Below are 24,760 nucleotides of genomic sequence, written 5' to 3' on the forward strand. Positions count from 1 at the left end.
ATTGGCCAAGTGGCAGCATCGATGATCTCAAGCATGGCAACAGTAGTGAGGTTGGCCCTGGATCAGATAGTGTTTTGTTCTGCTGTGCATAAGGTCACTCTGGGTCAGTACCGACTCGAAGGCACCTAACAACAACAACAAAAGCATCCAATCCAAAGTCATTGTCTGCATCTAAGCTGATGAGTTGAGCTTCCTGTCATTCACCTGGACCCTTTTTCAATCACTGAGACAAATATTGCTACAAGAGTCTTCAAAAGCAAACCCTTGCTGCTCACAATAGTCCTTGGCATGAGAAATGGCCCTGCAAGGCTTTGTCTCTTTGGGTCCCAAGCAGTCAGTTGCTCTCACCCTTTTCCTTAGGATCTATTTCATCCCTCAGCTTCCCCACACACTCCCCTACTCTGGATTACTAATGGCTGCACCTGCTCTGTTGCATCCTGAGAAGCTGGAAGATGAGCCTGTTAGGATTCTTCTTCATAAAACTGCCCACCTTACACTGACCCCTTTGTGGCACTCTAGGCCCACCTGCATCCCATTCATATTCCTGCCTCCTTGCCTTTGCCCAGGCTGTGTGCCTGCCCAAAATGCCTTTTCCAACCTCTCTACCTGCCTTATTCTTAATCTCAGCCCCTAACTCAAAGTCCCATGTTTTCCATGAAGCCTTTCTTGATCACCTTAGCCCACAATGAACTCTCCTTTTTCCACAATTATTGTCCTTATTATTCATTGCATTTCTGTACTCACTCAGTCAGTGTTTAACCAAACACCTATGTGAGAAGCACTGGGTTCAGTGGTGGCTATGAGAGAAAGGCATAAGATCACAGAGCTTATTGTCCTATGGGACTCAGCGTGTACTATCCTTTGTCTCTGTGCAGTGCCTGGTTGCTAACTGAGCAACAGGCTGCTTGAGAGTAGAATCTACCCTGTAGTGTCTCTCCATCACCAGACCGAAGCTGGCTGGCATCCCAGTGCCCACCACGGTGCCTTGTTGATTCCAAGTGCTCAACAAATGTTCATTGAGAATGCTATTCTTGGCATCACCTGCAGTGACAAGGACTTGGAGGTGGCAGCTGGTGCAATTTAGTGTCACCACTATTACTCGTTCACCCGACAAGCTCTAATTGAGCCCCTGCCTCCCAGCAGCCCAGAGCAGATCCTTCCCTCCAACTCAGCAGCTCTCCTTACCTGGAGTCACTTGCCCTGTTCCACACAGTAACCAGAAGACGCTTCTGATCATCTTCCTCTTGGACAGGACTGTGAAGCAAAGCAGACAGTCATAGGCTTAAGTTCCAGGCCAGACACATGGTGGTTATGTGCCGAGGAGTTGGTTCCGACTCATAGCGACCCTGTACAGGGTTTCCGAGGCTGTAAATCTTTACGGGAGCATGGAGCTGGTCATAAATCCAGAAAACTGGAAGTAATTGAAACATTCAACCATAACTGTTGTTATTAAATGTCATCAAGTGGGTTCCGGTTCATATATAGTGACCTATATAGGGTTTCAGAGACTTTAAATCTCTGCAGGAGCAGAAAGCTTCATCTTTCTCCCATAGAACAGCTGGTGGGCTCAAACCACCAACCTTGTGGTTCCCAGTCCAATGCTTATCCTATGGGGCCATCGTGCTCCTATCCAATCCCAGGGGGCTGGCTAAAGAGACTGTAGTACAAATAGGGTCTTGTTGAAAGCAAAAAGGACTTGAAGTTCTTACTGATAAAGACTAAAGACCACAGCCTTCAATATGGATTACACCTCACTATAAAGAAAACAAAAATCCTCACAACTGGACAAAATGAGCAACATAATTATCAGCAACATATATAACTATAATAGCTAGCACATAATATGTATCATTTATTACATATAATAAGGAGCTCTGGTAGCGTAGTGGTTACGAATCAGGCTGCTAACCTCAAGGTTGGCAGTTTGAAACTACCAGCCATTCTGCAGGAGAAAGATGAGGCTTTCTGCTCCCATAAAGATTTATAGCCTTGGAAACCCTGTACAGGGTCGCTATGAGTTGGAACCGATGCCACGGTACTTAACAACAACAACAATTACACATAATAACTTGTGTGGCACTGTAGGATAAGCACTGGACTGCTAACCACAAAGTCGGTAGTTCAAACTCACCAGCCACTACTTGGAAACCCTATACAGGATGGCTGAGTCAGAACCAACTCTACGACACTTAACAACAACAACAATATAATAAGTAATCACACAAACCAGCTTGGCGGGGGGGACCAAAATATGATTTTTATTTTTTCATGACTAGGGAAAAGACAAAATGTGCATTACCTTCCCAGTGGCCCGGAGTTCAGAGAGGGGGGAAAGAAATAAAAACAACAATAATAGCTACCACTCTGCCAAGCATTGTGTTATACTGTCTCATTTACACCTCGCAGCTCGCTGAGGCTGGTACTATTCTTAGCCCCATTTTACAAATAAGGAAGCTGAGGCTCCGAGAGGTCAGTGAGTTTTAAAAAGGGGGAGGCGGGGTGGTACAAAACGTCCCTCTGCTTGGAAAATTCCTTCGACTGCTGAAGGAGAAAGCGTGGCCAGTGGGAAATTGCCTACTCCTTCTTTCCAGGGGCTGCCAACTTCAGGCTGGGCACTTGAGTTGTGAGAACCAGCCAAATGGTACCTTATCACTGTGAACCTCGCTGCTGGGCCCAATGCCACTGGAGCAAGGACACAAGTGAATGAGAAAACAAAGACATCCTTTAGAAGTCACTGTGTTTCTGCTTAGATTTAGCTCTAGATTTGGCAAACAGAGCTGCTTCCAGATAAACACTCCTTCCCGCTCCTCTCCAGGGCCCGGCTGCTCCAGACTCTTACAAGAAGAAGTGCTCGTGGAAGGCTGGGTCTCTGCAGCCGGCAATGGTCTGTGTCTTCTGCCAGCGCATTTGATTATCTTCAGGGATCAAAGAGATCTTGAATTGAAGAGAAGTAAGTGTTAGCTGATCTCAGGGCCACATAGTCACTCTAAGCCCTCTTCCTACCAGCTGATTCTATACCTCTCCAAGTTAAAGGGTTCCCACGTGCCCTGCAGGCCTGCCTCTGCAAAGGATAGAGTGGAGTCCTCAGTCAGATGCTGGAAAAGAACCAGGAGCCCAGGACCAAACGCACTGGAATCAGAAGCTAAGACAGGGCTTCGTGGTGAGTCTGCCATAAGCCAGACGCCCAGGCAGAGATGGGATACAATTTTATCATCTCTGTTCTTCCTCTAAGCAGAGAGGCTTCCCAAAAGGCAAGAGACCTCCTCTCATTTAAATTCTGGACCAGGTGCTAAGTACTCCCTGCACAAGAGATTCTAGATCGGCTTTCAGCCAAACCCCAAAGCCTGGGACTTCAGGAATAATGCAGAGTGATGAGCTGGACCCTGCACTGCCTGACCTGTCCTTGTAGGTGGAATGGCTGAACAGCCCAGACAGATCTCCTGGCTTTCAGCCAGAACCTCCCTTCACCCCACCTCCAAAACCAGGCCATTCTGTCTCCTCAAGAACAGAACTTCGAGGAGAGAAACGGAAAATGTTGCTTTTCGCAAGAAGGCTTGGGATTTCACAAAAGAGTCTGTGGATTTCAGTCAGACACTTAATGTACCAACTATTAGATGGCCAAGATCGCGTTTAAGATTCCAGCTCTTGCAGGAAGCCCTATGGACCCGGCCAGGGCCTCATCACAGGCCTAATAAATGCTCACTGACCAAACGAATGAGAGAGTAGTTACCACCTCAAATGGTCTAATGTCCTCAAATATGCTGGTACCTTGAGACTAAATTCAGTGCAATAGTTCCTCACCATCCCAACCTCACTCATATATATCCCCAGCCCCAGCCCCATTGTGTACCTTCACATAGGGATCACAGACTCCAGGCTCTTTGCTCATCAGGCCTTTGCCTTCTATGACTAGACAGAGAAATAAAATGTTCAGGTAGGTGAGTGGGGAAGATTATTACAATTAATCTGCAAAACAACAATTCGATAATTAGCCTCTCTCTGTTCCAGTCCAGATCCACCATCTCCCACACTCTGACAGCTCCCCCACAGAAACATTATGGGGCCCCTACCATTCCCTGTGGAGTCCTGGTGTGGCACAGTGGGCTAATGCGTCACACTGCAAAGTCATTTGAACTGCAAGGTCGGTGGTTCAAGCTCACCAGCCTGTTCCTTGGAAACCCTATACAGGGTCACTATGGGTCGTAATCGACTCAACGACACTAAACAACAACCACCACCATTCCCTGTACCTAACAGCTGCAGGGAACTTAGAATTCATTGAGTCCAACCCTGACCAAATGGGAAAATGAAGCTCGAAGGGTGGGGAAGGGTTGCCCAATGACAGCAAGAAACTTGCTTAAAGTCTGATAGCAATGGGAACGGCAGAGGAGGAATTAGACAGTGTGGCTCCATTGCACAGGACTGCCTTCCAGGAACGCAGGAGAATGGACCTTGTAGAATGAACTGGGCTGTGGCTGATGGACAGGCCAATAAACAAGTCAAACGCTTGGGTTTGAAAGGTACACAGACACAAGTGTGAAACCTAACTCGATTACTTACTGTGAACAATGCAAGTCACTTCACCTCTCTGAGACTGGGTTTGCCATTTTTAGTGGGTTAATAATAATACCCACTTCACATGACAGCTATGAATGTCATTAATGAAGATCAAATAAGATAATGTGTAGAGTACTCAGCAAATAAGTAACTGTTCAACAGCTGTTTGCTAAATAAATCAATAAAGGCAAAGGATTGGAGGGGGTGGCCCACGGGGGACAGGGGCAAGTCTGGTTATGAGTGCAAGCATGGACCATTTGATTACAGGCTACAGAAACCAGGCAGTAGACCTGATAGGAAATGAGTCTCTTTGCTGGTTTCTTTTCTGTTTGGTTTCAATTGGACCCAAGTGTTGGGCTCACTCAGACTGAGTGAGGCAGGAGGTCTGGGAAGCCAAAGGATAGAGAGGGATAAAGGGCCTGAGACTGGGGTGAAGCCAAAGCAAACTATACAGGACAAATGGAGTAGTGGAGGCCAAGATGCATTTTGCAAAAACTGTTTGCACAGCTGGAGTCAGGCCCTGGCAGGCAAAATAGCACTCTTCTGCTGATTCTTGGGAACTTCACCTTGGATCCCCCAAGGCCAAACTGAGTGAACCCTGGGTGCCTGCTGAATCCTAGCTACTGTTCCTGTGTCCATTCCTCCACTCCAAGGTGTGGTTTGTAAGGGCAGGATCCAGGCCTGGTGAACTTCTGGGTCTCCCTGGCCCCTATTGGGAGTTCCTTCACCCTTGACTGAGCCCTGAGGACACAGAGGACAGGAAGACTGGTGGAGACAAACGTGTTCTGAGCAGACAAGGGAGACACAATGTGCTCAGGACTATGAGGAGGATACAACAACAAAAAAAAAAACAACTCAGCCCAGGCTGGTGGGTCGGGGGGTGGGGTCAAGTCCGGGAGAGTCTTAATGACAATTAAGGTGGAGGTATGCTTAGGTGCTGTGGATTCATAGTGGCCCTGTGCACAACAGAGTGAAACACTGCCTGGTCTTGAGCCATCCTGACAATTGTTGCTATGTTGGAGCCCATTGTTGTTGCCACTGCGTCAGTCCATCTTGTTGGGGATCTTCCTCTTTCTCGATGATCCTCCACTTTTCCAAGCTGATGTTTTTCTCCAGGGACTGGTCCAAAGTAAGAGAAACGAAATCTCACCTTCCTCGATTCTAAGGAGTTTTCTGGCTGTACTTCTTCCGACACAGATTTGTTTGTTCTTCTGGCAGTCCATGGTGCTTTCAAAATTCTTCACTAACATCATAATTCAAATGTATCAATTCTTCTACAGTCTTCCTTTTTCACTGTCCAACTTGCACATGCTTATGAGGTGATTGAAAATACTATGGCATGGGTCAGGCACACATTACTCCTCAAACTGCTGTCTTTGCTTTTTAACATTTTAAAGAGGTCTTTTGCAGGAGATTTGCCTAATGCAGTACATCATTGGATTTCTTGATGGCTGCTTCCATGAGTGTTGATTTTAGATCCAAGTAAAATGAAGTCCTCTACCACGTCAATCTTTTCTCTGCTTATTATGATGTTGTTCATTGGTCCAGTTGTGAGGATTTTGTTTTCTTTACTTTGAGTTGTAATCCGTATTGAAGACTGCGGTCATTGATCTTCATCAGTAAGTATTTTAAGTTCTGTTCACTTCCAGAAAGCAAGGTTGTATCATCTGCATTTTGCAGGTTATTAATGATGATTAAAGTACGTATATAGAAGCAAATGAGCTCTGGTAACGCAGTGGTTACAAATCGGGCTGCTAACCTCAAGGTCGGCAGTTTGAAACTAATAGCTGTTCCACGGGAGAAAGATGAGGCTTTCTGCTCCCATTAAGATTTATAGCCTCAGAAATCCTGTGCAGAGTCGCTCTGAGTTGGAACCAACTCCATGGTGCATAACAACAACAAAATAGAAGCAAACAACAACAACAAAAACCCACTGCCATCAAGTCGATTCTGACCCACAGTGACCCCATACAGGGTTTCCTAAACTGTAAATCTTTATGGGAGCAGACAGCCTCATCTTTCTCCCAAGGAGTAACCGGTGGATTTGAACTGCTGACTTTAGAGTTGGCAGTCTAGTATTTATCCTACAAAACCAGAGGGGAAGGAGGCATTAATTTTTTTTAAAGAATTGAAAAAGGAAAGTAGACTATTCCAGACACAATGAAAAGTGTTTGCAAAGTCCTAGAGGTATGAGGCATCCAAGCAGGGAAGTAATTGGATAGAACAGGGGGGAGGGAGGGGCACGTTCCACAGCAAGAGATAGGCAAGATCTCTGGGTTAAACAGAGAAGTCCAGGAAGTCGACGGCGGGGGCCATGACAGAAGCTCAGTAACTGTGTGCTGGATGGAAGGATGAACAGATGCAAACTAGACAGACAAAGCCCAAATTCCTCTGGGTAGTACATAAGACCTTCATTGCCTAGCCCCATCTGACCCTTCCATGTCCAGTCATGCTAGACAGCCCCTCAAATGCACCAGGCTCTCTCTGCTCTCCAAGCTGCTGCTCTGCATGGAACGGTCCCTCCCCTGCTCCCTTCTGCCTGACTAGGGACTGTTCCTCCTCCAGGATGGAAGGTCAACATCACCCCTCTGCAAGTCTCCCCTGGTACCCCACTAGCACCACCTAGATAAGGGGTAGAGTGCCTCTCTTTGTGTCACCCAGCCCCAGCAGAGAGTTTATGTGTAGCTACTATTATTAAAGTTACTGTTTTCTATTTTACTTAAACAATTATATCAGATCTACTACATCCTGCACACCATTCTAAGAACTTTACTAATATTAGCTCATTTAATCCTTATAACAATCCATAGTATCATTTGTTGTTGTTAAATACCATGGAGTCGGTCCCAACTCATAGTGACCCTGTACAGGGTTTCCAAGGCTGCAAATCTTTATGGGAACAGAAAGCCTCATCTTTCTCAAGTGGAACAGCTGGTAGTTTCGAACTGCCGACCCTGAGGTTCTCAGCCTGATTCGTAACCACTACACTACCAGAGATCCTTCTATCATTAAACCATTTCACATACGAAAAAACTAAGCTTGCTTAAAGCTGCTCAGTAAGTGATATTTCAGAGCCAGGATTCAGATTCCAAAGACCTTAACCACAACAGTATACTGCCCATCAATGAAAAAAAAATGAATGAATGAGAAAAAGAGAAAACTCAGAAAAAGAGGGAGGGAAATAGGAAGGGGTGAAGTTAGGAATGCTGGTCTGCAGCTCCGTTCACTCCTCTGGGATTGAGAATTCTGTTGTGGTGCCCAGAGAGAGCTGCAGCCTGGGAAGGAGAAACGCTCACCATGTGGACTCCACACACCTCAGGGTCAGCCACACCCAAGCCCTCAAACTGACATCTTTGTCCCTGAACACTGTAAAGGTCTTTTGCAACAGATTTGCCTAATGTAATACATTGTTTGATTTCTTGACTGCTGCTTCCATGAGTGTTGATTGTAGATCCAAGCAAATGAAGGCTTTGACCACTTCAATCTTTTCTCTGTTTATCACGATGTTATTTTTTGGTCCAAGGCAAAGTCTCTAGAAAAGCCCAAGTGAAGACCCGTGTGTTTTTTTCAAATGGATACACTGTAGGATACTACAGAAAGATGAGAATGAAGTCTTGGCCTGCGGTAATACCCCAGCCGTCCCTGGCTCTAGGCAGAAGCTGAATGGCCCACTCCTACCCCGTGAGGCTGGCACACATCTGTACTCACTGTGAAGCAGCAGAACCCGGTCCTGGGCATCTATGGACAGCTTCAGCTGACCTAAGGAAACAGCAATAGAAACCTCAGCTTGTTGGGTTAACACTGGTTGTTGTTGTGAAGTGCCGTCTAGTTGATTCCGACCCATAGCTACCCTGTATAGGGTTTCCAAGGAGCAGCTGGTGAGCTTGAACCACCGACCTTGCAGTTCAAACGGCTTTGCAGTCTGGCGCATTAACCCTGATTGGAAAATTCTTTCATTCATATGAAGCAATTCAAAGACTCCCAACAGTCTCTGGGTTGGGAGATATCTCAGAAGCCACCTAGACCAAGGATCCTCACCATCTCAGGAGTGTCTTCTGTAACACCTCCAGCAGTGATTCTCTAGCCTCGGCTTACATCCCTCTGGTGACAGGGAACTCACTACTGCACGAGGTAGTCTAAGGCAGTGCTGGAGAACGCTTACCAATGGGCAATTGGAAGGGTAGCTACATATGAATCATAATGAGTCTAGATTGGTGAGCTAGAAACCTGGGTCTTGGCTTGGAGGTTATGGGTGGGGGGAGGATGAGCTATGCCACACATAGCTAGTTGTGTTACCCAAAGGCAGGACCAGTATGAGGACACTGAATGAATTAGAACTTGGGGAAATGCAAAAAAAAAAACAGCCCTGCTATAGGAGGGGAATCCTTTAAGTCAATGCTACTACCTCCAACCCTTCCACAGAATCCTGACTCCCAAAAGAAAAGCTAAGGAGGTTTTCTACCACCCTGGCATAGAGCTTGCTACTCAGAGCATGGTCTAAGAACCAGGAGCCTCAGCAGCAGCTGGCAGATTATTAAAAATCCAGACTCCCAGGCCCTACCCCAGGCCTACTGAATCAGAATCTTCCATCAAACAAAATCCCCAGTAACATTCAAGTCTGAGGAGCACTGGACTAGAACACCCTGGAGAACCTCTGAACATATTCATAAGCTTGGGGAAGCCTTTCTGAGCAAGACATACAATGTAGAGGCCACAAAGGATGTTGCTGTTGTTGTTGTTGGGTGCCATCGAGTTGATGGCAACTCATAACGACCTTATGCACAGCAGAACGAAACACTGCCCGATCCTGGGCCAACCTCACTTCCATTGCCACGCTTGAGTCCATCGATGCTGCCACTTGGCCAATCTATCTCATTGGGGGTCTTCCTCTTTTTCTCTGTCCCTCCACCTTGCCAAACATGATATCCTTCTCCAGTGACTGGTCCCTCCTGACAATATGTCCAAAGTATGAGAGACGAAGTTTGACCGTCTTGGCCTCCAAGGAGCACTCTGGTTGCACTCCTTCCAAAACGGATCTATTGGTTCTTTTGGCAGCCCATGGCACTTTTAGTATTCTCCTCCAACACCATAACTCAAAAGCATCGATTCTTCTATGGTCTTCCTTATTCACTGTCCAGCTTTCGCATGCATATGAAGTTATTGAAAATACAAAGGATATGATACATAAATCTGATTCCATGATCATATTTAAAGTCTATACAAAATAAAGATATCATAAATAAAGCTATGAGACAACACTATAAGAAAGTAGGCAAACGGCACAGACAAGTTGCAGAATAATGCATGTGGTATATATTTCTCTGTTTGCATATACAGACATGCAAAGAAAGCATTCTTACAGGATGCCAAATTAAACAGCGATCACCTCTACGGAAGATACTGGAATTGGAGTAAGGACTCGTGATGTGGTGCTATAGGATAAGCACTGGACTGCTAACTGCAAGACTGGAGGTCAAACCCACAAGCTTCTCCTCAGAAACCTTAAACAGGGTAGCTATGAATCAGAACCAACTCAAAGGCCTCAACAACAAGTTAAGAAGAATTTCAATCTATTGCTATTATAGTTGCTTTGTTGTGGTGGTATGCCGTCAAATCGGTTCCAACGCATAATGATCCTGTATGGGGTTTCCGAGGAGCAGCTGGTGAGTTGGAACCACTGACCTTGCAGTTCAAACTGACCTTGAGTCTGAGTCATTATCCTAGGGCACCACACATAGCCATTACTATTGCACTTCCACAATTAAAAATAAAGGAAAGGGAAAACAAAGAAAGAAAGAGAAGGGGAGAGCGAGGAATACTAGGAGAAAGAAGCTAGGAAAGGGGGGCATGAAGATAACAGGACCAGAGCTGCAAAGCAAGTTAAGAATGAGGGACTGGGTGACGTTTTTCCTTGTTGTTGTTGTTTTCTAATTTTCATTTTTAGAGAAAAAAAAAAAAGAAACTTCAGGTCATCCTCACAGACCCTCCTCCTCATTGACGTGTCAAAAAAATTTCCCCTCAGTCTCTTAGACTCTTATGGAACTTCAAGCCACATGGTACACACTCACAGGGCAGGGGCCTTCAAACTTGCAGCAGCCGAATACAGCCACCAGAAAGCCTTTCTATGTTCCATTAGTAACTACCCTGTCCAGCAGTCATTACTTCTGCTCAATCACTGCCAGTGATGGGGAGTTCTCTTCCTATACGGGAACCTATTCCTTTCTGAGATATCTCTGATTGTTTAATTCTCCCCCCCCACACATTAAGCCTCATGTGGCCTCTCAGTAACTTTCACTGGTCAGACCTGGTTCTGTAGGCTATAGGCTGTCCCCTAGATCTGAGAGATCCTTCCACCATTCTTCACGTCACAGTGATGCCTCCCTCATTGTTTCAACTGTTTGTTCATCTCTGGACACGTCCCCATGAAACTGAATGGTGGCTGGGCCTAGTAGTTTGTTGCTGCCTGCAGGAAAGGCAGGCCGAGTTTGGAGGACAGAAAAGAAGAAATCTCCACAACTCAATGCCACACAAGTCCATCAACCACTGTGAGCTGACCTCTGTTTGATCTTTGTCCTTTGGAGTGTTTAAACAATTTAGTCTCCAGCAAACCATGGGGCCACAGCATCCAGGGCTGTGAGGGAAACAATGACATGGGCTATCACATTCTCAAAGTGTGTGGGGGGGGGCGGGGGGATCGGGGCACATCACATAATGCTAGGGGTGAGGATCTCATTGGGCCCAAGGCTCCCTGAGAAGCCAAAGTATTATCAGCCTGAGCGATTACCACTTAGGGCTCCCTAGAACTGAGAAACTTCCTACAAAAATGAAAAACATGCCACATGTGCCCAGTCCAGTGTGGGTCTGAGAGGGAAGCTCGAAACAAACAGGGCTAGAAGTCACAAACCAGATCATAGCAACCCAAAACAAGACTATGCTTAATAGGAATTTCTGACAGGGTGAAGACCAATAAACCACCCACAGAAGGGAACGTCAGGCTGACTCCCTGAAGCATTCAACTACTCTAGGTAGCAGCTAATCCAGCCCCTTGCCAAAAAAAAAAAAAAACTGACTACTGACAAGTGATTCCAACCCATGGTGACCCTATGTGTGACAGAGTAGAAGTGCACTCCATAGAGTTTTCTCGGCTGTCATCCTTACGGAAACAGAATGCCAAGCCCTTTTTCTGTGGCATTGTGGATGCATTGGAACCACCAACATTTGATTAGTACTTGATTTAGCACTTCACAGCCCCTAACAAGCCATCCAAATCTCGGGTCTTTTTGATCCCCTCACTTCCTCCACAGACTCAAGATGTGGCCTGTGGGAATGTCCAAGGAAATCGAGGCCAAAGATCCTGAAGTCATCCTCATCAGGGGTTGTGCAGGGGACCCTGGTGAGGGCATGTCCCAATTCCCTAGAGTTGGGACTGCAGTTGGGTACGAAGTCTGTCTGCAAAGGGTGATAGTGGCAGGTGCCTAGAGAGGCTGCAGGAGTGAGGCAGAGAGCTGGGGCCCAGAGCCAAAGGGAGAACAGACAGGGTCCCGTATGGCAGGAAAAATAGCAGATGATGGTAAGCTTTAGAGCAAGTATGAAGAAAGCAGTGAACACGAATTCTGCTGGGCACATAATCTGGGGGGTTCAGACACACTGTGGGAAAACGTTATGGAAGTTAGCTAAAGAAATGCAATCTGGCAGATGTTCGTCAAAGAAGAACCACACAGGAAGGCAAAATGTGAACCTCAGAACATAGTCAGGAAGAGCCATACCCAAGAAATAAAGCAAGCTGATGGGGGCTGCTCACCACTGCAGGGCTCAAAGGGAGTGTGCGGAGAATGAGGGCCTTTCCTGGACAGCCTGAATCCACCCCAAAAACAATCCCCCATTAAAGAATCATCATCTGTTAAAAAGCCACAGGAAGAGTGATGTTATCAGGACAAATGTGCAAAGGAGCCTAGCCAGTCATCGGCAATCCCAGAATCTCCCTTTACTTGTGAGGACAAATCCATAGCTCAGGCCGTGTGTGTACAAGAGGGAGAGAAGGTGCTAGGCACCACCTCTCTATCGTGTAGTTTTGACCCCCTCATCCACATAGCAGCCCTCATTAAGGCACAGAGAGGATTATGTCTAGTTTTCAATTTCACATTCTACCTTCTAAGTGAGAAAGGGCAGGTTTAGGTACCACTGATAGAGTGTTGGGAACTTGGAAGCCACTCAGGTCTTAGGACCCAATCCTGGAGAATGTCAAGCATCTGATATGTTGTAGAGGAGAGACTGTGGGTGAAATTTTGAGTTCCATTCAGAGAAAGGGTCCTGATTTGCATGGTGCCTGCTAACAGAAGAAGACTTGCAGAGCAAAAGTGAGCAGGCGCTACCAGGGTAGGATACAAATCTTGATGGGTCAAGTCTATCTCCCTTGTTTGCTTGACTGCTTCCTGCAAAACCTGATACTAATGTGGTTTCCCAAGCTATCTTTCCTTCCAGGAAGAGACTGCACTGGTCTTCTGAAAGTCTACTCAGCAATTCTATTTTCAGTATAAGCTTAAAAAGCAGCATTCAGGTCTCTTGATGAATTACATTCTTGTGGATCATTCACAAGGGATTCTCAATCCTTCCTGGACAAACAAGTAAAATACAATTTCTGAATCCACCACAGAACCTTGGCTACACTGTAGCAACACAAAGTGTAGCCGTCCTGTGGGGCTCATACTCAAATGTACAACAGGCCTCATTCATGGTCTTACCACAGAATGGAAGGCACAGCATGGGGAGAAGAAAGTCAGCATTTATTAGATACTGACTATGTAGTTGGTACTTTACTAAATGTTTTTTATTTCTTTTACTCATCAAAACAACTCTGTGAAATCATTACTATTTTTAATCCCCATTTTACAGGCCAGAAAATGGAAGATTAAGAGTTAAACCAATCGTCCAGTAGTGGCAGAACGGGTTTGAATCCAGATTGTTCAGTCCTAGAGCCTCCATTCTCAGTCACTGTATGCCCATGGTGGGTTTACCAGTTACCCACAAATTTCTGGTTGTTTTTTTCCTTCAAAAGTTAAAGTTTAAAAATATCTTTCTTTTGAGTGTGGGCTGGACTTGGTGACTGTGATTTGCTCCAAATCACAAAAACAAATACAATACGGTGGAAGTGACAATGGGTGACTTCTAAGATTAGGACATAAAAGGAATTATAGGTCCCTTCACTTTTTTTTAATAGCTTTATTGAGATATAATTTACATGTGACATAATCCAATCATCTAAAACTTATAATTCAACTGGGTTTTTTAATACATTCGCAAGGTGCAACCATCACACTTAGAACATTCTCATCCCCCTGAAAGGAGCCCCAGTTACTTCCTACTTCCTTTCACTTTTCCTTGCTCCCCACTCTCACAGCAACGACTATACACACCTGTCTCTAAATATTTGCCAATCTAGACACTTTATATCAATTGAATCCTAATATGTGGCCTTTTGCGATTGGCTTCTTTCACTTGGAATAATATTTTCAAGGCTCATCCATGTCCTGGCATGTATCAGTATTTCTTCTTTTTTTATTGCTAAATAATATCCCATTATATAGATACATCATATGGATGTATCACACTCCCATCATATGGATATATCAAATTGCATTTATCCATTCATTATTTTATGGGCACCACATTTTTGTAGTAGTTGCTAAGTTCTGTGGAGTCAATTCTGACTCATAGCGACCCTGTATAGGATTTCCAAGTCTTTAAATCTTTGTGGGAGCAGAAAGCCTCATCTTTCTCCAGCGGAGTGGCTGGTGGGCTCGAACTGTGGGCCTTGTGGTTCGCAGTCCAGTGCTCACTGTGTGGAACCACTGCACTCCCTCTTCCACCTTTTAGCTATTATACATGCTGCTTTGAACGTACGTCTTTAATTTCATTTAATTTGTTAAGATAAAATATGAGGGGCGGGGCTTCAAAACGTTTGTGGAAAAATTCCATTATCTTATCATTTCTATTTTCTCAAGAACTTTTTTAAGTCACCTCATAAAGTTTTAAGATAGACCTGTAAAATATGACTAAGGAAACAAACAGAAGCCCTTGAGATTCTTCTGATGCAAAATACTGTAAATAATGTAAACTTTATTTAAGTAACATGATTTATGTAAATTAATGGAATTGAAGAAAGTTATCATTTCTATTTTTAAAAGAAAAATAGCATTTAGGAAGAACACAAAGTTTCATAATATTACCAAGTGGGAGAAAAATAATCCAGACATACTAAGCTTCTTGTCCTAGATCAAAAAATATACAGCACTTCTGACCCTACAAGCCTTTCAGCCAAACAAGTGTCATGTTTCAATATAAATTGAGCCCAAGTGTGTACCTTCCCTACTGAAATAACAAAAAAAGGAGAAACCCTCGAAATACTAGAAATCTTGTGTTGGAGACTTCTATTTCTGGGGTAATAGATGAAGTCATTTGAACCAACCTTATCAATAGAAAGAGAAAAAAAGAAGAAGAAGAAAAACAAGACCAAACAGTTTTAAAGCATCTTCTTAGAAATCTATCTAAGAAGACAGAGATGAACTGCCAGGCTGAGATCTGGGCAGGGTGGAGGTTCATGGAATTAAGCTGAGACTTTTTCACTTGGATGTGTGTTTTCAGATTCCAAAGCACTAACTGAAAAGCTAACAGGCTGAACAGAGTTTCAGCCAGGCTCTTGGAGTTAGAGAAGCAAGAACTGGAAACCAGGGTTTACCAAGAAGATGGGATCCCTAAGAATGAATCATAATTAGAAACATTATGTTCCCTGATTAATACAAATGATTAAAAATATGACTAGAATATTCCTACTGTTGGGAAATAAAACAATATATTCCCAAATAACCTATGGATTAAAGAAGAAATAACAAATAAAATTAGAAAGTATTCTGAATTAATGATAAAGAAAAGGACATATCTAATGGGAGTCTTCCGGAGTCCTGGTGTGGCGCTGTGGGTTAATGTGCCAGACTGCAAAGCCGTTTGAACTGCAAGGTCGGCGGTTCAAGCTCACCAGCTGCTCCTCAGAAACCCCATACAGGGTCGCTATGGGTCGGAACCAACTTGATGGCACTTCACAACAACAACAACAATGGGAGACTTCTAGATGTTGGTAATGTTCTATTTTTGATCCAGATGACAGCTACACAGTGGTTTTGCTTTGTGAGAAAACACTGAACAGCACACATTTGTGAGGAACATTTTTCTGGCTATGTGTTATATTTCATAATAAAAAGGTTAAATGGAAATATACACAGCAAAATTGAAAAAGAGGCCCAAAGGCTATCAATAGGCCAGAAACTAAGGAATCTGGAAAGCTTCCAAGCAGATGAATTCCAAATGACAGAAAAGCTGAGGACTCCAACCAGCAAATGATGAGCTCCTAAGAAATACTTGGATGGGTTTCCCTAGCCAAGCTTAGAAAACCTCCCAGGCTTAGAGTCCCCAGGCTGAGAACAAGGGCAAACTAGGCACAGCTGGCCAGGCCGTGTGGAAGGCCTCCAATTTAGAGCCTCCCCAACACACTGGGCAGCTGGATGGCATCTGTTCCCAAACTTCAGTCTCACTCCAGAAAATGAGTTCTTTATCTCTGTGGCTTCTAATGAGGGTAGATGGACAGAGAAATGAATGGAATGGAGTCCCAGCTAACATCCTGCTGCTCCACACATGGGGCAGAAGTGGGAGGGGATATGGGGAGAAAATGTTCAGCATTTTAAAGGCATTCCTTAGTCTATTTTGCCTTCAGAACCATATCTTCCCAACTTGCCCTGGCAAACCACAGACTCCAGACACCCCTCCAGAGCCAGTACACAGAGCTTTTATCCTGTGGGTTCATTTAGGGCCGGCAGCTCTAAAGAGATTTGGTTATGTCTCCTAATGCCCTGCCTATGACACCCTGGCCTAGGTACCCTAAGAAAAGGCCATCTCTTCTCTCCCTGATCACTCACATCTGGAGACCCAAGGCACGTTAATAAAGTGGTTCTTCAAACAAGCTATTAAGGTGGCTTCCCTTCAAGTAAATAGTCTTTAAATATTTTCCCAACATTTTTGTGAATTTGGGCTTTCTTCTGAGTAGTATTTATCATCTACATAAAGTGCTGTTGCTGTTGTAGTTAAGTGTTGTTAAGTCCGTTCCCACTCATAGCGACCCTGTATAGGGTTTATGAGGAGCAGCTGGTACATTTGAACCGCTGATCTTGCAGTTAACCATCCAGTGCTTATCCTAAAGCGCCACAGCAAGAGTCCTATGTAAAATATTATACCTCAAATTCACATAGAAACTCATAGCCAAAACAATCATAAAAAAGAACAAAGTTGGAGGACGACTTCACTTCCCAATTTCAAAACTTGATTACACACAGTATTCATGATAGTACAGTGCTGGTATAAGGACAAACATGTAGATGAATGGAATAGAATTAAGAATTCAAAAATAAACCCATGTGGCTACAACATGCCCAGTGAAGGAGGCTTCCTGTGGAGCCTCTGCATTACATAAGACTATAGGTGGAAGCCTGAACCACATCCAGATCTTCAGAGATGGGAAATCTCCACTTGAAAGGACAAGCAGACCAGCCTGGAGCAGCTAGAAGAACAGAAGATGCTTCTTGAAAGAAAGACCGACAGGAAAAATACACAACAACATGGGCAGACCGACTGTTACTACAAGAACAAGCAAGTTGCTTGCCCAGGAGACATCAAGGCAAGTGGTCAGGTCCCCTCAGTGTAAACCCTTTTCCAAGACTAAGACTCAATGGGAATACATGCTCTGATTGGTGACCACACTTGTCACTGATTAGGGGAAGTGAGGGGAAAACAGCAATGAAGCTGCAAGCTAAGCCCTACAATGTTCAATAGACTCCTGTGAACCCGGGTGGAGACCTGGTTGGCCAGCAGTGTGGCAAGACCTGTGAACTCTTGGGCCCAGAGTCAGTGACATAGCCACAAAGGACTAGAGTGGAGAGTGAAGCATCCAGCTGATAAGAAGAGAGGGCATATGCATAAGAACACCCACACTTGCAGATAATACCTACTTGACCTGGCTTCAATGACTGGATGATCAGAGCTCAACCAGAAGAAGAAAGAGAGGGAAAAAAGAGTAATCTGATACAATTTGCTGAACTTGACCTACACCTATGGATGCAGTAGCTCAAAAGAGGGAACAAATCCTTACAGCAAGGATCATTCCTACTCCCTCCATACACAGAATAGACAGGGAAGGGCAACTTGGACATTGGATACCCAAAATGGGGGGGGGGGGGCCTACAAAGGCAAGAAGTGACTGGCTTACAAGCTTTCAAGAGGGAACCTAGACTCAGAGGGCGTGAAGGAAGGTAGAACTTCCACTGAGTAGTATCCAATCTGTCTAGGCAGGGCTGATGAAATGGAATGCTGATAGGTCTCTTGTGATACAATAGTGAATAATTGTTATCAGGACTCCTTGTGAGGGTTGGAAATGTAAAGATAGATGTTTTGTAGCAAGGAAGGGAGTGATTAACTCTTCAGCCTAGGAGCGGAGGTCCCTAGGACCATTAAGGGAGAAGCAGCGATGCCTGAGATGGAGGCAGAGACGATGACGTGGAGAGATGGAGCAGTTGGGGACTTTAGACACAGAGAGGGAGCTGGGCTGTGTGCTGACGACAGGGGGTGGGGCAGGCTTGCAAGGTATACCCTTTGGTTGGTTGATGATGCATGGAGGGGACTGTAACCATAGCAATGAAACAATATACGATAGGATGAATGTAAAACTAATGTTCTCCCATGTAAACTATCATATCATTCACAATAAAACATTAAAAAATAATAATAAAAATAAACCCATGTGATATGGCCAACTGATTTTCAACAAGGGTGCCAAGTCCATTCGGGAATAGTCATTTCAACAAATGGTTCTAAAGCAACTCTAAAGTCACATACAAAAGAATGAAATTGAGCTCTTACCTCACACCATATGCAAAAATTAACTCAAAATGGATCAAAGACAGAAATGTAAGAACTAACATTACAAAATTCTTAGGGGAAAACATCAGGTAAATCTTGTGACCTTGGATTTAGCAGTGAATTCTTAGATTTAACACCAAAAGCATAAACAATGAAAGAAAAAATAGGTAAGTTGGACTTCCATCAGAATTTAAAAGCTTTGTGCTTCAGAGAACTTTATCAAGAATGTGAAAAAATAACTCACAGACTTTGAGAAAATACTTGCAAATCATATATCTGATAAGGAGTCCCTGAATAACAAAAAGGTCCCCCACTGGCACAAATAATTTGTACTCATCTGCTAACCTAAAGGTTGGTGGTTCAAACTCACTTAGCAGTACCATGGGAAAAAGGCCTGGGGATCTGCATCCATAAAAATTGTTGTTGTTGTTGTTGTTATGTGCCGTGGGGTCGGTTCGGACTCATAGCAACCCTGTACAGGGTTTCCAAGGCTGCAAATATTTACAGGAACCGAAAGCCTCACCTTTCTCCCGTGGAATAGCTGGTAGTTTCAAACTGCTGACCTTAAGGTTCACAGCCCAATTCGTAACCACTGTGCTATAAAAATTACCATCCAGAAAACCCTATGGAGCAGTTCTATTCTATAACACATGGCACTGCCATGAGCTAGAATCAACTCGATAGCAACGGATCTTGGGATGCTGCAGTTAATGCACTAGGCTGCTAATCAAAATATTGGGAGGTTTGAGTCAATCCAGAGGCACCTCAGAAGAAAAGATTAACAATCTATGTCTGAAAAATCAGTCATTGGAAACACTATGGAGCACAGTTCTACATGATAACCTCATGAGGTTATCATGAGTCAGAATCGACTCGACAGTAACTAGTTGTTTTTATATTCAGGATATATACAGAGTTCTTTCAGCTCAATAAGCAAAAAATAAATAAATAACCCAATTTTTAACTGGGCAAAGGATATGAATAGACATTTCTCCAAAGAAGATATTAAAAAAAGGCCAATAAGCCCATGAAAAATTGCTCAACAGCATTAGTCACCAGGGAAATGCAAATGAAAGCCACAGTGAGAACCACTTCACACCCACTTGGATGACTATAATCAAAGAGTCAGATAATAACAACTGCTGGTTAGGATGTGGAAAAATCAGAGCCCTCATCCATTGTTGATGGGAATGTAACATGGTGCCGCCACTTCAGAAAACAGATTGGCAGTTCCTCAAAAGGTTAAACATAGAGTTATCATTTGACCCAACAATTCCACTCCTAGATACAGACCAACAAATGAAAACACATGTTCACTCAAAAAGTTGTACACAAATGTTCATAGTATCATTGCTCATAATAGACAAAAGGTGGAAACAACGCAAATGTCCACCAACTGATGCACATATAAACAACATGTGGCATATATACACAATGGAATATTTTTCCACTATAGAAAGGATTTAAATACTGATTCATGCTACAACATGGATGAACCCTGAAAACACTATGCTAAAGGAAAGGAGGCAATAACAAAAGACCACATATTATATCGTTCCATTTATATGAAATGCCCATTAAGTGATTACTTAGGTCTAAGGGAATTGAGGGTAGCTAAAAGGTCAGCAGTTTGAAACTGCCAGCGGTTCTGCGGGAGAAAGATGAGGCTATCTGCTCTCGTAAAGATTTACAGCCTCGGAAACTCTGTTCGGGGTCGCTATGGGTCAGAACTGACTCGACGGCACTTAACAACAACAACAACAAAGAGTACAGTGTTTCTTTTTAAGGGGATGAAAATGTTTTTAATTTTATTGTAATGATGGTTTCCCAGTTTTTAATATAGACTTTAAATGGTAAAGCTATGAATTATAGCCCAATGAAGTTATTACCAAAAAAAAGTAAGAAATGTTCTTGTTAGGTGCCATCGAGTCGGTACCGACTCATAGTGACCCAATACACAACAGAATGATACACCGCCAGGTCCTGCGCCAAGCTCACTATTGCTGCTATGTTTGAGTCCATTGCTGCTGCCACTGTACCGATCCATCTTATTGGGGGTCTTCCTCTTTTTTGCTGACCCTTCACTTTCCCAAGCATGATGTTACAAAATATCCTAATAAAATCAAAAGATATAATGTTGAAAAAAATATTATATAGACCTATAATGGTTTCTTCAAATTCTACCAGTTGTTATAGATAAAGAAAAAAGTCCCCCAGACTTGACACATATTTTTAGAAACTGAGAGCTGCAGAGGGAAAGGCACAGTCTCTTCTCAGTTGATCCAAGCATGCAATTCTAGTTGTAGCTAACATAGGCCCCACAGCTCCCCTACGTAAAGAGTCACTTGAACATACTCCTTATTGGAGGACAAAGGGTCTTGCATATATATATATATATATACACACACACAGAGTCTAAGTTATTTATCAGAGTATCCCTGCCAACGATATACCATATAGTTAGTATTCTACCTCAAAGGAATTCTAATCAAAACCACTTTTTGTTTTTTTACATTTCCTAAGGTGCTCTGGTAGTGTAGTGGTTACGAATCGGGCTGCTAATCTCACAGTCAGCAGTTCGAAACTACCAGCTGTTCCGCGGGAGAAAGATGAGGCTTTCTGCTCCTGTAAAGATTTACAGCCTCAGAAACCCTGTACAGAGTCGCTATGATGGCACATAACCACCACCACCAAGATGCTTGTTGTTGTTGTTGTTGTTGTTAGGTACCATCGAGTCAGTACTGACTCATAGCGACCCTATGCACAACAGAACGAAATACTGCCCTTTAAACATGTGTGCCCAGGAAGTTACTAGCTGAACAGCTGCTGCATCTGATCTTGTCGGGACAAAGTTCGCTGATGATGGGGCCAGGGGCCACCTGTCATGCTGAGAAAAGGCTAACAAGCTAGGGGAAATTTCAGCAAAAACCTTCACAGTTCAGGCAGTCTACAGTTGATACCAAAACTGCTGACTCTACACCCAAACCTTCCAAACCTGGCTGATCATCAAAACACTCAAGTGGCTTCTTAAAATGATAGATTCTCAGCCTCCCACCCCCACCCCACCCCAGACCTCTTAAACCAGAGTCTCTGGGAGTTAAGTCTTGGAATCTGTGTTTTTAACAGACTCCCCACGTCTGATAATTAGCCAGGGTTTTGTAACCACTGATAGGAATTCGTGATCAGAAAAGGCATGACCACGCAGTGAACGGACAGAAGCAGCAGCCTGGAAGAGGAGGGCCAAGCTGGGAAACCACAGCAAACAGCGCCCAAAGAAATGAGCAGGAGACAGCAGGAAAATTCTCAGACATGGCAATTAGTGTCCTGGGTGAGATCTGAGAGGAGCCTGCCTACCTAGAGCAGGTGGCTCCTGTCTGCTTCTTACACACACAAGTCACAGTGACTAATTCAAGAAGCAACCTTCATGATCCCCATGAGGATCATGATCCCCATGGGCCCTCAACTTCCCAGAACTGGCAGGGAAATCAATACAATAGAAGAGTATGGGCTGATGGAAGGGAATGTTCACATCATAACAGCAAGGATAAGAATTGGGTTACAGAACTGCACATTCAGTATGACTTCAATTTTGTTAAAATTAGACAAAGAAAGAAAAATGTATATATATTTTTCTAAGTTTGCTGTGTTGTTGGTAAGTGTTGTTGAGTCGGATCTGACTCATAGCTACCCTGTATAGGATTTCTGAGGATTGGCTGGTGAGCTTGAACCACCAACCTTGCAGTTCAAACCAACCTTGCAGTCCAGCACATTAACCCAAAAACCAAAATGTTAACAATGGTCTTCTCTATGGAGTCAGATTACAATTGATTTTCCCTATCTTCTTCTCGTTGTTAAGTTTTCAACAATGCATACATCTTACCATAATAAGGAGAGGAAATATGAAACATAATTTACTTTTTAATCAGGACGCAGCTAAAGTACCAGGTTCTCACAATGCCCCCTGGCCCCACCAGCTCAAATCATCCTGAAAAGCTCCCTTGCCTGGTGGAGCCCCACTTCCCATTGGGACTAACGTGAACTGCCTCCTAGAGTTGGAGATAGTCAGTGAGATAATGCAGGTAAAGAAGGCTTTGGTAGTACAAATGACTCAACTAGGAGCCAGAAGATTGGCAAGTCAAACCCGTCCAGAGCACAGGCCTGGTAATCTGCTTCTGAAAGGCCACAGCCTTAAAAACCCTGGGAAGTACTTCTTTCCTGTACACGTGCGATCATCATGAGTCAGAATCGACTCAGTGGCGACAGCAACAATGCAGGTAAAACACTTGGCCGAATTCATGGTACATGGTGAGTGTTCAACAAATGGTTGAACACACACACACATCTGAAGAGTCAAGTGTACTGACAGGAATGAGAGCAGAGTCAGAGACCCAGAGAAGGCCTAATTCTAGATGTTAAGCCTTCAAGTCTGGGCAAAATCTAGCTATATTTGCAGCAACTGTCCCCACCTTCATAAAGAAAATTGTATGCATACACATTTAAAAAAGAAAGAAATGTGCTAGGCAGGGAGCTCAGCAACCAATTCTACTACTGCCTCATTGGGAGACCATCGCCTCTCTGGATCTCCATCTTCATATAGGAAAATGGCCCTCTCTTCATGCAAGCAGGAGGACCAATGAGCTAATGAAGAGTTCTAAAGGGCTGTACTCTATAGAAAGGCTATCTTTATTGTGACTATTTGAAAGGTCAGGTGTGTCCAGGTCTTTGGGGAAGTTGCAGAGCCTTGATGGTGCAGTGGTTAAAGCAGTTTGAACCGTGCAGCTGCTCCAAGGACGCAAGATATAGCAGTACGCTTCTGTAGATTTACAACCTTGGAAACCCTACCAAGCAGTTCTACCCTGTCCTGGAATCCATTGGAGCTGGAATCCATTTGAGGTCAGTGGATTTTGACTTGGAGCAGTGCACTTTGGGCTTGGGGAACCCACTACTGCTATCTCAAGGCTTAGGAGAGAAAGTCTACCATCCATTTATTTCAACATCAAGCCCCGGAGCAGCCCTACAAACTGACGAGTTTTCCCTGTGGATCAGATGTCCACAGAAGCCATCAGACTGCAGACTTCAAAGTGAGTCCTGAGCTGGACTGACCTGGTACCTGTACCGTCCAGGAGCCAAAGAAAAGCTTAGGATGTCTTCCAATGTAGTAACAGGACCTTGATTTAACCCTGAGCTGCTTACTAATGAGAAACTCAATGAAGACAAACCCGGCCTCTAAGAGATGAACTGGGGAATGATTCCAAGCAAGTGAGCCAGAACCAACTTCACTTGGCACAGTGGCTGGGCAGCTCACAAGGCCTGAGCCTGTGCCCTGAGCCCCTCCTGGGAAATTACTGGAGAAAGGGAGCCAGAGAGGGTGACCCCAAACAGAAACAGTGTTTGTCCCCAGCCTCACCTCTCACCATGGGAGGTTGCCTTTTCTGGGCGTTCAGAGCAGCGTAAAGCAGTCCCTGGCAGCCAGCACCTGAGAGAACTTACCAAAGGTGGTGAGATAAAAGGACAAGTCCCGGTGGTCCCGCCGATTCCCGAGGGAGACACGGTGCAGGGAGCGCACCTCCATAGCTGTCCCCGCTGCGGGCGGGCGGGCGCAGGCGGAGCGCGTGTAACCCGAGGCGTCTGTGTTGCTTCCCTGTAACCGAGGCAGCAAGTTCACTCGCCACCCCCCTACCCCACCCCACCTTACCCCACCCCAACCCCCGGCCTCCGCGCGGATGCCTCCAAGTTGGGAGCACGGCGGGAGTCGGAGACTCGGCAGGAGCTGCGTGCGTTTGAATCGCCCGGGTCCGCCAGGCCCTGATTGGCCCGAGCTAGTTTGAATGGGAAGCTTTCCACCTGACAGAGCAGACGCCGGGACAGAGAGGAGGCGGCGCCGGCATCCGAACCAACGAGGACAGCCACCAGCCAGCAGAGGCGGCTCCTTTCCCGAGAGGCCTGCAGGACCGGGCGGCCACGCCGAGGCTCGGGGCTTCAGACTCCAGAACCACGTTCAAGCTAGAAGTGCCTGCCCCATCGAGAAGCCCGCGGCCACCGCGTGGCCACTCGGGCGGGCTTGGCCTGCTCGCCCAGCTCCCCAGGCCCACAATTAGCCGGGTTTGTGACATGCTTTGAAGCTCAGACATGTAATCATCCGGACCCAAGCAAGGGCAAAGGAGTGCCCTCCTCGCCCAATGCAGTGGGCTTATGAGAAGTGCCCTCTGTACTTGGAGGGGCCGCACCCCCTTCCCAAATAAAC

At 44.8% G+C, this 24,760-nt stretch overlaps 1 protein-coding gene across 1 annotated transcript in view; it reads right to left on the reverse strand.

Moving 5' to 3' along the window:
• The window catches only part of RGS3 (regulator of G-protein signaling 3), a 168,929-nt gene extending 144,841 nt beyond the window's left edge, over nt 1–24,088 (reverse strand). The window contains exons 1-5 of the mRNA XM_006865697.1: nt 24,007–24,088; nt 8,266–8,316; nt 3,851–3,909; nt 2,840–2,934; nt 1,186–1,254 (exon numbers count right to left, since the gene is read on the reverse strand). Coding sequence (XP_006865759.1) covers nt 1,186–1,254; nt 2,840–2,934; nt 3,851–3,909; nt 8,266–8,316; nt 24,007–24,088 — 356 coding nt within the window. The remainder of the gene's footprint in view (nt 1–1,185; nt 1,255–2,839; nt 2,935–3,850; nt 3,910–8,265; nt 8,317–24,006) is intronic.
• Between the last annotated feature and the right edge of the window lie 672 nt (nt 24,089–24,760).

The sequence above is a fragment of the Chrysochloris asiatica genome, unplaced genomic scaffold (genome assembly GCF_000296735.1).
Source record: "Chrysochloris asiatica unplaced genomic scaffold, ChrAsi1.0 scaffold00081, whole genome shotgun sequence".
NCBI classification, from domain to species: Eukaryota; Metazoa; Chordata; class Mammalia; order Afrosoricida; family Chrysochloridae; genus Chrysochloris; species Chrysochloris asiatica.